The 13,908-nt window shown below is 47.3% G+C and overlaps 1 protein-coding gene across 12 annotated transcripts in view; it reads left to right on the top strand.

Moving 5' to 3' along the window:
* Positions 1 to 13,908, top strand: part of ENAH (ENAH actin regulator) — a 137,050-nt gene that overhangs the window by 98,923 nt on the left and 24,219 nt on the right. For 8 of the 12 annotated variants that reach the window (XM_045049355.1, XM_023247682.2, XM_023247681.2 and 5 more), the window contains one exon: positions 2,038 to 2,122. In XM_045049355.1, the coding sequence (XP_044905290.1) occupies positions 2,038 to 2,122 (85 nt within the window). Of the gene's footprint in view, positions 1 to 1,611; positions 1,624 to 2,037; positions 2,123 to 10,430; positions 11,696 to 13,908 lie in introns of those variants that run through there. The other 4 variants (XM_023247678.2, XM_045049349.1, XM_045049350.1 and 1 more) reach the window with 2 other exon arrangements.

Below are 13,908 nucleotides of genomic sequence, written 5' to 3'. Positions count from 1 at the left end.
TTTTCAAATCTGTTTAATAAAATCAGGATTGAGTTGAAATTTTGACACCTTTTCCTTAAATTTACATATTTGAGTTAAAACTTGTATCAATAGATTTCTGTTGGTGAATTTCCTCTGTTGGCACGACAGTGGAGGTAACACGTGCTTGCTCTGGGTGTGAGCAGTCTGGCGCACCCGTGGAGGTGGAAGTGGGTGCCGGACTAGTCTCTCTGGCCTGCTGGCATCCAGCTGTTTAGTTATTCGAGCAGCATCAGGCTTTCATTTAAATAAACAGTATTTTAAAAAAGAGTTAAACCATAATGGTCTCGTGAGTTGCCCAAGCTACATGCTCAACATTTAATATTTTTGGAAAGATGTAACTTTGGATTATAAAAAAATGCTTCCCCCAAATAGTTTCTATTTTCTCAGGTTTACCCCCACCCTGATCTTCTATTTTCTCCCTCCTTCTGCCAAAGAGGTGAGACATCTTCTCCTCATAAAAGTATTAGACATTAGTGTATGGCTTAATGTGATAGTCTGTTTTTAACATCAGTATGTTCATTCCCAAGAGAAGGAAAGAATTCCAGGCTGGTTGCTAGACAAGTTTTATTTTTTGTTTATGCAGATTTAAGTGCGTGTTTAATTTAAAAAGCTTTTTGATTTTTTTGTTGTTGCTGATGACATGGGGTTAATACATTTTAATACTTCCTTTATGTGGTTATCAAAATAGCAGACTGTTAGGAAATCTAATGAAATACATCACTGCAGTTGTCATGTAATTTGTCCTCCAAAAGACAAATTACATGATTAATCTAGAAATGGGGAAAGAGATGAGGAAAAAATTTAGTAGGTAAGTTTAGATCAAAGCATCTGCTTTTCTACATTTGGGACCTACCAGTACTGTATTATTATATTGCCATGTCCTTCTAGTTGTGAGGGTCACTTCACTCTACGGCACACAGTTGGTGCTCTTGTGCTGTTAACTTAGAGATACGAGCATTGGCGTTAGTACACAGAAGTGTTTGTCCATCAACTCTTTCTTGTAGTAGTGGTCTACAGAACACTTTCACAATATCTGTTAGGGGCATTTGCTGACACACTAGATTTACTTGTTTACTGGATTCTTTTGTTTACTGGGTTAGAGTTCAAGATTGTTCTGTTTTAACCGTGGGCGTTGCATATTAGGTCCAGTGTTCATTTCTCTCATGATACATTTAATTTTTATATCCAGTGACATTAAAATGTCCCATATTTAATGGCATTCTTTATAAGATGCTAAAAATGGGTCTGCATTGTACATGGTACGTGGGAATGAAGGGTCATTAGTTTCTCGTGACAGAGCCGTGTTGGTTTGAACGCAGGGTTTTTGGTTTTTGTTTTTTTTGGGGGGGGGTTTTGTTTTTTACCCCAAATGAAAAGTTGCTAAGATTACCTCTGTTACATTAAAAATTCAGAGAAGTAGGCTAATTCTGTTTAGAAGTTTAGCAAATGTTTGTTTTCACCAGTGCTGGAAATGCCAAGCCAGTAAATAAGAATGGCAGCTTAAATTGGGCAAATTTGATAAATGCATTAGCATACTTCATCCTAGTAATAAGGTTCTCATGCTCTCTCTCTCCTGTTTTTCATTTCCAGTGTTCTATTTAGGTGAGTTTTTGAATTCTGATTTTTTTCATTTAAGTTCTCCCTCCCCACTTCATGAATAAGTACCCTGAAGAGAATGTCTCATTGTCCTAGAAAATGCCAAGCTCAGGCGCCTATTCAGATGCTCATTGAACACTTGTTTTCCTCAAGCTCTTCATATGTAAATGTTTATTTTCCTTTATTGTTGGTGTTTTCCATTTGTTTCAAGTAAGCCTTCTGGGGATGATGGCAGTATTATGTCGCAGTCTTTCATTTGCTGTGTGTTATGTAAAGCTTATATTTTATTTTGCTAAACAAAAAAGAAGATACATTTGTAAATATGTGATGGTTTTATGTTATTCTTCTCATGATTTTATCTCCTCTGTCCAGCTAGCTATAAAGATAATGTTCATCTATAATGTTTTCCTCCCTTTTTAGGGCCAACATTGCCTAGACAAAATTCACAGCTACCTGCCCAAGTTCAAAATGGCCCATCACAAGAAGAATTGGAAATTCAAAGAAGGTAAATTTAAAAGTTGTTATTTGTAGTTTTTCTTTCTACTGCGGAAGGCCCGCGAGCATCCTGGTATAGGAAGTAGATTGTGTCTTGTCAGCCATTTAAAAGTCACTTAGCAGCATACGAAATGACTTTCACTTCACGGAGTCTTATTTTTATAGTGGTTATAGATTGATCTGTGGTCATTACGGCTTTCACATAACTAATTTAACTAGAAAGTTGGCGTCGCGTTGGCTGTTCGGAGAAGTCTCTGATCTCGAGATACTACCATAGAGCTTAGTAAAGGATACAAACTCACTCTGTTCATGATTAAATCGCTCGTTCAGTGAGATCAATAGTATCATCTCGTTGCTTCAATGCCCTTTATAAAGAAATAGATTTGAAATTGTAACACAGCCTCAATTAGGTATAGTTTTTTTTTCTCCTGAATTAGCAGAGTTGCTGAACTATAAGCTACCAAACTTGTAACAAAAGAGTTTTATATACATTCAGCAACTAAAACTGAATTAGTGAAACCAGGTGTTCCATTTTATTTTATTTTATTTTATCTTTTATTTATTTTGAGAGAGAGAGTAGGAGAGAGTGTGATCGGGGGGGGGGGGGGGGGAGACAGAGAGAGAAAGAGAGAGAGAGACAGAGACAGAGACAGAGAGAATATGAATCCCAAGCGGGCTCCACGCTGTCAGTGCAGAGCCTGACTCGGGTCTCCATCTCACAAACCATGAGATCATGACCTGAGTCAAAATCAAGAGTTGGATGCTTAACTAACTGAGCCATCCAGGTTCTCCCAGGCCTTCCACTTTAAACAAATGAAAAGTTTTTGGAGATGTTGACATTGCCTTTTGTTTGTTTGTTTGTTTAATGTCTATTTACTTTTGAGAGACAGAGCATGAGCAGGGGAGGAGCAGAGAGAGAGGGAGACACAAAATCCTAGACAGGTCCCAGGCTAGAGCTGTCTGTCAGCACAGAGCCTGACGCAGGGCTCGAACCCACAAATCATGAGATCATGACCTGAGCCGAAGTCAGACGCCCAACCAACTGAGCCACTCAGGCACCCCTGTTATTTTTAATCACTAGTAGGTCACTTGTTTATTACAGAGAGCTGATAACCGTCCTACAGATGGATTCTTCCAGTTGACAAACATTTGCTCCATGGCAAGCTAGAGTTTCTTCCTGTGACCTTTGATTTGGATCCACATTTGAAACACTCTTCGTATTTTCCATGTTGTCTTGATATGTGTGTCATGTTCCTCTGAAAGACAGACAGACGGGGATCTTTCACCACGTTCTGTGTGTAAATGCGTGGCCCTTGAGGAAGGCCCTTCCGAAATGAATTTTGTTTTCATCACAACCTCTCTGGTTAAATCCCTCTCTATTTGGTTGAAAATCTGTCCAACTCTTTTGAGTGATGCTGTAACAGAAATAAAACTTAAGTTTTTGTAGAAATAAGGAAGGTTTAAAAGTTCTGTATTGAGTGTTTTAAACATTCCAAAATAATTTCTTCAAGAGTTAGAAATTGTAATGATACTGTTGCCCACCCCTCCCCCCCAATACACACGGAAAAATAATTAATAAAAAAATGATTGTAGTATTATCAGGAGTAACCCATTTGTAGAAAGCCAGGAAGAACCAGGAGAGAACCCAAATGTAACGGATAACTTTTCACGTTGTGGAGCAGACAAGCATGTGGCCCTGGGGACAGGTGCTGGGCGAGGACAGCACAGAGTAGAGACCGGAGCCGCAGAGGATGCTGCCGGCTGGTTAAGGGTCTCTGAAGGGCCGTCCGCTACATGGAGGGCTGTCCACGACTTGCAGCTCGAGGCTGTACTGGAAATGAGTATTGAGCGAATTTTTTACTGATTGCTGTGAAAACGCTGTGTGTATCTGTCCCATCTGGGTGTTAGCCCTGCAGCGCTCAGCTGGACTTGAGGCTTTTCTGCTCGTATGTGGGAAGATACGTCAGGATTTGAAATTGGATGTTGTTTATATTACTTGTTTAGTTGAAGACTTGAAATCGTCCAAAAAATTGGTGTAAATTTTTAAGTTATTTTCTGTCCATAGTCACACACAGACTTTCTTCTTTTTTTTCTTTTTTAATTAAAAAAAACCAATGTTTATGTCCGCACCCAACGTAGGGCTTGAGCTCACAACCCCGAGATCAAGAGTCGCACTTCCCACCCAACTGAGCCAGCCCGGCGCCCCTCTTCTTTCTCTTGGATAAACCTTCCATTGGACGCCACTTTCTTTCTCCTGGTGTTCATTTTTATCTCTGTTCCTTCCCTTTGCTCTCCTCCACCCGCTTCCATTTTTATCTGGTGAAATCTGTTGGTGTCTGCTCTGATCTCCTGGAAATGCTGCTTCCATCATCATTGGCTTGTTTCTGGTTTAGGTTTCTTCTCCTGGGGCACAGCCTGCCTCTGCTTTCTTCCTTTTGGTACTGTAGTCTCTGTTCATCGCGGACTGCTCTCCCTTCCGTTTCTTCCGCAAGGGCGTGCTCTTGGCGGTCTCTGGGTTTTTTCCGTACATGGTATACCTTCAAAAAACTGAGGATTCTGTGGGATATTGTAGTTTTCTCTTAACTGTCTTATGCTGACGGCTCCCACGTTTACAGCCGTGATCCTGCACCTGAGATCCATATTTCCAATGAAATGGAATCCACGCGTCCTTTTGAGAATTTGGTGCCAGCAGTGGACTCCTGCCCTCTTCCACCCAGCCCTGCATCCTTCTTAAATGCGCGTACACGTGCTCTTCTGTGCAACACCTGCATGACATTTCGGAGGGTCACAGACCCCTCGGTTCCAACGAGTGGTCCTCAGTGAGTGTTCTGCCGCGGAACGCATGCGTTTGGGTATCCCGCTAATACCTCAGGGCGCACACACTTCCTTCTCTTCGTATTTCACCCGGACTTTCTGCTTTGGGAGGTCTGTAATTATCTTCATTCACAGGCTCTGTTCTGGCATACCCTGTGACTTCTGTCTCGGAAAGCCTGACAGATTGTCTCTTCGGACATTCTCGTCACTGATAGCTTTTCTGGCGTGTGTTCCCTTACGCACGGCCATCGTTTTCTGGTTGGTTTTCTGGCCTTTAACCTAGATCCCTTTCAGTTTTTCCCACTTGCTTACTGTCAGATTAATTCTTCTTTAAGTCGTGTGTTCATGGTAGAATCCCAGGTAGCGCCGGAGGGCCGGAGATGGGGGAGCGTGTGGCCTTCCCTTCGTGTTAATCTCCAGAATCAATCCCTCCTAACCGTTTCTGCTTTTAGTATTTTGGATGGCTTCTTCCATAGCGCAAGATAATATGTTTCTATTTCTGTCTCCTGATTAGTCGAGAGATGGCTAGTGGAGGCTGACTTTACTAGGAAACCCGAATTCTTCGTGTCCCTGCCCGTTACCAGTGGCCACTATTTGTAGTCCTGCTGTCGGTTTCTCTTTCAAATTGAACCTGTGTCTCTTCACTGCTCCCTCTGCGAGGGGGGCTCAGTGGTCCTGCCGTCCCGCTCCGCCCCCTGGGTGTGCTGTCTTGTCCGTGTGTTTGCAGGGGAGCCCCCCCCCACCCCCTACCCCACTCTGGGGTCCCTTTAAACCTCATTAACCAGGGTAGTTGGAGTCCTCACGAATATGTGACTAGCTAAAGTTTTTGAGTTTTGTAGTTTCTTTCTCCCTCATTTCTTTCTTTAACCTCAATATTTAATAGACCTTTTCCATTTGAAAACTTAAGCACATCTCTTAATTTTTTTTTAAAAAATTTATTTTTTTAACATGTCTTCTCTGTTTTCTCTGTTGACTTTTTTTGGGAACTCCTACATGTCAGATGCTGGCCTCCAGGGTTGTTGCTTCAGTATACTTCTATTTTTTCATTTTCTGCTTTTTTCTTTTTGTTCTGTATCATTGGCAATATTTTTAGCCACATATCCTAGACCAGCACTATTTAGTAGAAATACAGTATGGCCCATGTATGTAATTTTTAGTGGCCATATTAGCAAAAGTAAAAAAGAAACCTGTGACCTTAATTTTAATAATATATTGTGTTTAACCCAGTTTATCTAAAATCTTATCCCTCCAGGGGTACCTGGGTGGCTCAGTCGGTTGAGCATCCGACTTCAGCTCAGGTCGTGATCTTGCGGTCTGTGAGTTCGAGCCCCGCGTCGGGCTCTGTGCTGACAGCTCAGAGCCTGGAGCCTGCTTGGGATTCTGTCTCCCCCTCTCTCTGCTCCTCCCCCACTTGTGCGCGCTCGCTCTCTCTCTCTCTCTCTCTCTCTGTCAAAACTAAATAAACATTAAAAAAATTTTTTTTAATATTATCATTCCAGCATAAAGTAAGTGTAGAAATTGTTACGGTGTTTTACATTCTCTTTTTCATACTGAGTCTTTAAAATTCGTAATGTATTTTACACTTACCAGGCATTACTGTCCAGACAGGCCACATTGTACATGCCCACAGGCCACACCCCTGGCTCACGGCCACCTAATCGGGTGGGACGTGGTGGATCTCTATTGAAAGATCAGTCTTGGGGCGCCTGGGTGGCGCAGTCGGTTAGGCGTCCGACTTCAACCAGGTCACGATCTCGCGGTCTGTGAGTTCGAGCCCCGCGTCGGGCTCTGGGCTGATGGCTCGGAGCCTGGAGACTGTTTCCGATTCTGTGTCTCCCTCTCTCTCTGCCCCTCCCCGTTCATGCTCTGTCTCTCTCTGTCCCAAAAATAAATAAAAAACGTTGAAAAAAAATTAAAAAAAAAAAAGAAAGATCAGTCTTAATCTCCAAGAGAGCTTTTTCTGTTTTGTAATCATTCCCTTTTTAACAGCCTGTTCCAGACTCACGATCCGTATCTTAAGTCTCTCATGTTCTCGTCCTTTCTCTGAGTCCTCTCCCTCCTGTAGAGCTGGGTTGTTTGTCTTTTGTACTCCATATTCCTCAAATATCTGGTAATCTTGAGTGGTCCGCTTCTTTGTAAACGGATTCGATCGAATGGCATCCGTCCTTGGCTCGGGTTTCCCGTTGCATCATGGAGGTGACGTCTCTGCTGGACACAGCCTCCCTGAGAGCGAGGGCTGCCGGGGACGGGGGTCTGCGGAGGCGGGCAGAGCACACAGACTGGCAGGCTGTCCTTTGGGTAGGGAAGAAGGGTGGAGGGCCGACCGGCCTCGGGACCCCACAAATGCGAGCTGGCCCCGGCTCCCCCAAAGCCGTGACTCACCCGAGGCCGCGTGTCTGCTTAGAGGGCAGTCGGTGGTAAACGCCGCTGCGTCTGTCGAGCTGAGCTCGGGGAGGAGAGGGTGGCGGTGCGGCTGCTCTTCAGACAGGGCGTGCGGTATTAGTCGGCCTGATCGTGGCTGCGTTGCCCGCTCGCGTCCTGTCCCCTGGCCTCGCGGGAGGCCTCTCCTGCCTCCTCTCCTCCCGTCTGCTTCAGCCACGTTCGGCACGGATGCCGGCCGTGGTCGCCCCCGCTCTGCGGCGCAGCGAGGTTCCGGGCGCCGTCTGTTCCCCTGCTTACGACGCAGCGGGGCAGGGAGCGGGGCGGGGACGTCAACAGCCTTCCCCCAGTCAGAGGGACCGTCGACCTCGTAGGCGAGTAGTGCCCCCGGAAGAGACCGAGTAGAGGCGGGCGTGTGGGCCAGAGGGGCAAGGGGACGCCGGCCAGGTGGGTGTCTGGGTGAAGCGTGCCGCGTGCGGAGGGAGCACCCCGGCGGAGGCCTCGTGGTGCTCGTGCACGCGTGTGCCCGTGGACGGAGAGGCCCCTGAGGCCGGGGCAGAGAGAACAAGGGCACAGGGCGAGCGGTAGGTGGGTTTGAAGCCCGCGGAGGGTCCCGTCACGCGGGACGCGGCAGGCGACTGCGGAGAATTGAGCTTTCGTTCTGAGCGAAGGAGGAACCGCTGAGGGGTCTCGATGGACGTGAGTCGTCTTGCCGTCTCGGCGGTGCGTCTGGCTGCGCCGCGGAGACTGGCCCCGAGGGGAGCGCGCACGCAGGCGGGACGCGGGGGTGGCTTCCGCCGAGGGGTGGCCGTGGCGAGAAGGCAGAGTCTTGGGCTCCTTGGGGGCGGGGTGCCGGCAGGGGAGGGTCACGGCTTTTAACCCGAGCGGGGGGTGGGGGGGGGGGGAGGGTGAGTTGTCCTCGACGGAGCCGCGCGAGGGACTGTGCGAGCGGAGGGGGTTTTGTTGGGAGACAGCGGGCTGGGGGAGCTGTGACGGCGCGGCGCGCGGTTGGGACCTTCGCCGGACGTGCGCGGAGGGGCGCCGGGCAGGTGCTCGGCTACGCTGTCTACGGAGAGGCGGGCGGGAGGCCGACACTTCCGGCTCTGCTGTTCCCGCCTCCGTAGACCTGATGATGGAGTTGGTCTGCCGCCGACCCCTCCGTGTTCTACTTTGTCGTGAGTTTGTGTAGGCACGGTCAGGGTTTTTCTGGAATTCCGGGAGGGGAGAGTTTGACCGTTGACGTCTGCGGACCGGAATGAGTCCAGACGGTCCCGCGTGTCGCTGCCCCTCAGCGCTCCCGCGAGCCGTCCTCACGTCCGGCTTAGTTCTTTGGCCGGACGTCTGCGGGCATCGGGGTCCTGGGCCCCGGCGGTGTCTCTGCGCCCCGGCGTCTCCTCCGTGCCTCGCTCGGCGGCCGCTCGTTGTCCGCAGACTCTCCTCCGGGTGTGTCGGTGGCTTGCTTTTCTGAACCCTTACGACTTAATCACCCGCTCTTTTACCTTTTACCGTTGAGGGTCTGGTCTCCTTCACAGCGAACATCGTAGGCTGCTTGAGAGTAGAGACCTGAATAAAGTTTCTAAGAAAAAGCCAGGAAGTTTCTGGTAGTGAATTCACGTATGTGTAGCTGTTAGGTATAAGAGACAGAAAACGTGAGTGTATATGGTTCGGAGTAGAGTTAGATAAGACAAGACACGCTGTTTTCATGCTCCTAGGCTTCTGTCTGTGCCGCTTGGGAGATGGCAGGAGGCTTCCCTGGGGAGATGGCTTTGAGCCAGGCCTTGAATGGGGCCTGGCGGAGCATTCCAGGCAGGAAGAGCAGAGGGTAAGGGCAGGGGCGAGCAGGGGGCCCTCCTTCCTCCTCCCCCCCCCCCCTTAGACCAGGAGGTCGAGTCCAGCTCGCAAAGTGCTTTGTATGCCATGCTAAGAAACTGCTTTTTACTTATTTATTTTTGAGAGAGAGAGCGAGAGCGTGTGCTGGCATGCTTTGGGGGGGGGGGGCGGGGAGCAGAGAGAGGAAGAGAGGGAATCAGCACAGAACCCGACATGGAGCTCAATCCCACGAGCTATGACATCATGACCAGATCAAGAGTCAGACGCTCAACTGACTGAGCCACGTAGGTGCCCCAGAAATTGCTTTTTAGTAGTCTTGTCTTGAATTTGTCGTATAATAAAAAGGCACCTTGCTTTTTAATACTTAAGTATTTTCCCATAACGAGAAAGGTATACACCATTTTCCTTTGGCCTGGATCCCGTAATCTATCTTTGCTGGGGGGTTAGATCTACTGGGAAGAAGATACTTTGTAGCGGACCCTTAGTATTTGGTCCTTGCCTCAGCCAGCCGGGCTCCTGTGTTCCGTGGCCTGAAGACAGATGACAACAGACAGAACAAACTGAAGCTGGAGGAAATAGGTGTAATACAGGGAGCAGAAGAAAACCTGAAAATACACTGTAACAGCTTTGGAAAACTAGGAGAATATATTTCACTCCTAAAGCAGAAACCCTAGTTATTTAACAAATAATCATTCAGAGAGTAAGGAAATGTACTTAGACATTGAAAAAATAGAAGTTTTGAAAAATAAATTACCCTAGGAATAGTTATAATAAAAGATAAGGGACAGTAAACGAGAAAGAAAATAAAATAAGATCAGATTAGGCGGTCTGATATCCAAATAATGGGAGCTTTAAGGGAGCAAAGAACGAAAAGCCTGAGGAAACAGAATTTGCAAATAAATGACAGGAGAAAGTTTCCTGGACCTCAGTGATGTGGTCGTGTGGGTCAGAGCGCTGCAGACCTTTTCCGAGTAGGGCCAGGTGGTAAATGTTTTAGCCAGAGAGTGGCCACGAGGCTTCCGTGGCAGTGGTTCGCCTCTTTGCAGTTTGCTGGGGACAGCAGGGGCAAGCGGGAGTGGCCGGCTTTGGGCCCTCGGTTCTCACTTGTGGGGCCCAGGTCTGGATGGACACGACTCGCCAGTGTCCGGCCCAGTAAGTGAGAAAAACAGACCCACCGACAGGGCCTGTCACTGGAGTTGTAGACTGCGAGAGTAGAACTTGGGGTGGGCGGGAGGGCTTCAAATCCTGAGAGGTTGTTTCCAAACTTCTTCTCTGTACGACTTCCCAGGAAGCTACTGGAAGGGGCGTTCTGTTAAAATGAGAGAATTGGGGCGCCTGCCTGGCTCAGTTGGTTAAGCATCCAACTTGGGCTCAGGTCTCGATTTCACGGTTCGTGAGTTGGAGCGCGGAGCCCGCTTCAGATCCTCTGTCTCCTTCTCTCTCTGCCCCACCCCCTCTCACGCATGCTCTCTCTCAAAAATAAACATTTAAAAATAAAGTGAGAGAATAAACCATTCAGGAATGAGGACATCGTGGCCCCACCAGGAAACAAGGCACCCATCTTGGGATGAGATTAGGGAGTTCCCAGCGTCACTGAAGGTGAAAGCCAGACCTCGGGGCCCGTCCAATGGGCCAGGGATCTGAGGTGCTTCCTGGGAAAAGCAAGAATGAGGAAACACGAAATGGAGCGGATCACCTGATGCGCCGGGTCATGTCGAGAGGGTTTACGGTTCCAGTTGGAGAGTTTGGGGTGAAGTAGGGATAGTGTAAAGAAAAGAACCAGATGGGGAGGAGACAGTGATTTTTGACACCAGAACAAGGAAGAAATTGCTCGGAAGAACAGATGTGATTGGCCGTGAATATTGGGATCCAAAGTGGTGTCGTGATTTTATCGGAAGAGCGAGGAAGGTGAGGTTCTGTGGCGGAGAGGGGCAGGAGGTGGCTCACCTGTGAAGGACAAAGCGGGTACCGTGCGACTGAACAGCTGAGAACTGGGGGAGCTCAAGAAGCCACCGTATGTGGAGACCTGACATCAGCGCCAGATCGAAAGGCTCTGCTTCTGGAGAGCGAGATCGGAAGCTGTGTTTTGTTACACGCTCTGTGACACGACTGTTAAGGTGTGTGTGCATTTTACAAGTTTAATCTTTCTGTTTCAATGAGCGTGAATTCGAGTTGATGAAACAGATGTTTACTCCAGGTGTTGTCTTAGTGAGTCCAGTACCTTGACTCTGGTAACGTGACGGTAGTTACTGGTTAGTTCTCTACCCCCGTACGTATCGTTTGTTGACGTCAGTCTTTGGTTTCTACTCGTATTAGTAATATCTGGCTTCTTTGACTGTGATGAAAACCGTATTTAAGAAACATGAGTCAGTCCTGTGTTCAGTCTCAACATAGGACGTAATTTAGTTAACGTCTATAAATAGCGAATGGGCACCACTACCTGAAAGATATAAAAGGGCCTGGTAGTCCCAGCACAGAGCAGGCCGGGAACCATGCGGTTGTACAGCCCCCCAGTCAGCCGGCCGGGGCCGGATGGACCCAGAGTCGACCGCCTGCTGCTGTGAGTACGGGCCTGTGTCTAGGGCTCTGTAACAGACCTGCATCCTCTGCTTTCATCTGGTCCGTTTTGTATTTGCTTACTAATGAAGAAGTGGAATAACCCACGTGATGTGATCAGAAGATGTATGTAGTCTTCTTTTCTGACAAGTGTCGGTAGCATCGTAGTGTTACTAAATGTTGTCAACTCAGACTTTAAATCATTTCTCTATCTACCTAATAACACTCTTCATCATAGGTAAGGCTGTACAAAATGTGGTTTTAAATTTCATTATATTTTGCTCACTTTAAGAAAAATAGTCTTTGGGTCAACATAAACTAAATACGTGTCTGAATATATTTTTAAAAAACTATTACTGTCACCGTTGGCCAGTGCTTTGGGCATCTCTTGACATTTGGGGAGACTTCTTTCGAGGAAGGGGGTGTTTGGGTGGTAGGAGGAACTATTTTTGATGTTTTTTAAATGCTCTTGGTGGCTATGATATTGGTCCTTTGCGCTGTAATTGTTTCTGAGAAAATATACATTTTTCCAGTACCCTTTGACGGGGTACTTTGGAGAGGTCCTCGGATGGTTCTAGCAAAGAGTGAAGAAACCGTGCAGCACAGCTCTAGGAGGAGGCGTCCCCTGCGTTTCCTGTATGAGAGTCGGGAGTGGTGTTTCTGGGAAAAGCAGAGATTATAAATTTGGAAACTGCCCCCCCAAAAAGATAATACAAACGTCCTGCTTTAGAGATCCAAACGTGTGAATGTCATGTTTGTACGCCATCCCGTTTAGGTGAGAATTATTCACACTACTAAAGATTTGTAAGCCTGAGATTTTCTTGTTGACACACTACTTTGGGAAATATATTTAGATGCGCATCTTTTCAGTGAGCGGGCTAGAAATGAGCCAGGGGCTTTTAACGCTTTCCGTCCGTCCTTCAAATCAAGAGACTGTGCGGTCAGTGGAATCTTCTGCAGCTTGTGAACTGCCTCCTCCAGCCGTGTGTCCGTGATCGTGGGGAAGCCATCTGGCAATGTGCTCCTCTCCCACATCAGTAGATACTCTTGATCTTTGATAGGCTGAGAACCCTAGAATAAATATCATAACCTGTGGAATAATCTTCTTAAGTCAGGATTCCCTGGCTGTAAATGCCATTATGCAGTAATCCTTCAGACCTGGCCTCTGCCTGTGACTGAAGCTTACTTTTAGTGATAAAAGCATTGTGTCGCCTGGAGAAGTGGCCATTAACTTGGAGGTAAAAACAAGCAAACAAACCATCAAAACCCAAAGAACTTGAATGAGAACTGCAGTGAGGGGCTCCCGGCTGGCTCAGTCTGTGGAGCATGCGACTCTTGATCTCAGGGTCATGAGTTCCAGCCCCACCGTGGGTGCAGAGATTACTTTAAATAAATAAATAAAAAGAAATGCAGTGTAGTTTTAGGATACTCTATGGTTTAGCCGTGAACAGTATTTACATTATTGTGTCAGTGACATAAACTCTGATTATGGATCTCATTACTCTGCTGGGACTGTGCTTAGGGACCCCGGGTATGGTGAGGGCCCCACGGGAGGCATCGGTAGGCAGTCTCTAAAGTGAAAACAGAAGGAACGTCCAAAAAGAGTTGGCAGTAATGGTCTCTGGTGTTGGAGCCAGGGCTGGAAAGGTCGGAGCAGTCGTCTGTTGGTTTTGTTGGTAAGCTTCGTGCACCCACGTTCTTTGACGGGAGTAAAATGAAAGAGGTGGCACGGAAGCGTGCAGGGGCCCAGTGACTTGGGTCTTTGGTCACAGATTTCTCCGTGAGCTTCCGTGCCCTGAGATACCTCCCCTCAGCTTCCGGACGCAGATGCGCTCTGGGTAGAATAACGTGGGCGTCTCTTCGCCTTTTGGACCAATAGGTTGTTTAGACGATTCCATTATAGCGTATGCCCTTATTTTTTGACACAGACCGTGTTTTAAGTTTAATGGTACGTCCCAGCCAAGTTTATTTATTAGAAGGTATTACAAAAAGAACCGACTCTGTCTACCCAGTTTATTATTGAAAACATCCTTGTGAGTACACCGAATTTCTTGCCTTCACCCCTGCAGCGATACTGCTACCCTCCGTAACTTTGGCAGTTAGCGGTTGTCCAGCAGCATAACAAAGTCAGTACTGTGCCCTGAAACTCTGATTTATTATGTTCCAGCCAGTGTCTCCACCACTGCCTGTCCTGAGCACTGCCGTAGGTTTCTTCTG

Source organism: Felis catus, chromosome F1, assembly GCF_018350175.1.
Source record: "Felis catus isolate Fca126 chromosome F1, F.catus_Fca126_mat1.0, whole genome shotgun sequence".
NCBI lineage: Eukaryota > Metazoa > Chordata > Mammalia > Carnivora > Felidae > Felis > Felis catus.
Note: the sequence above shows the minus strand (reverse complement) of the source record. Positions and strands in the feature narration are given on the sequence as shown.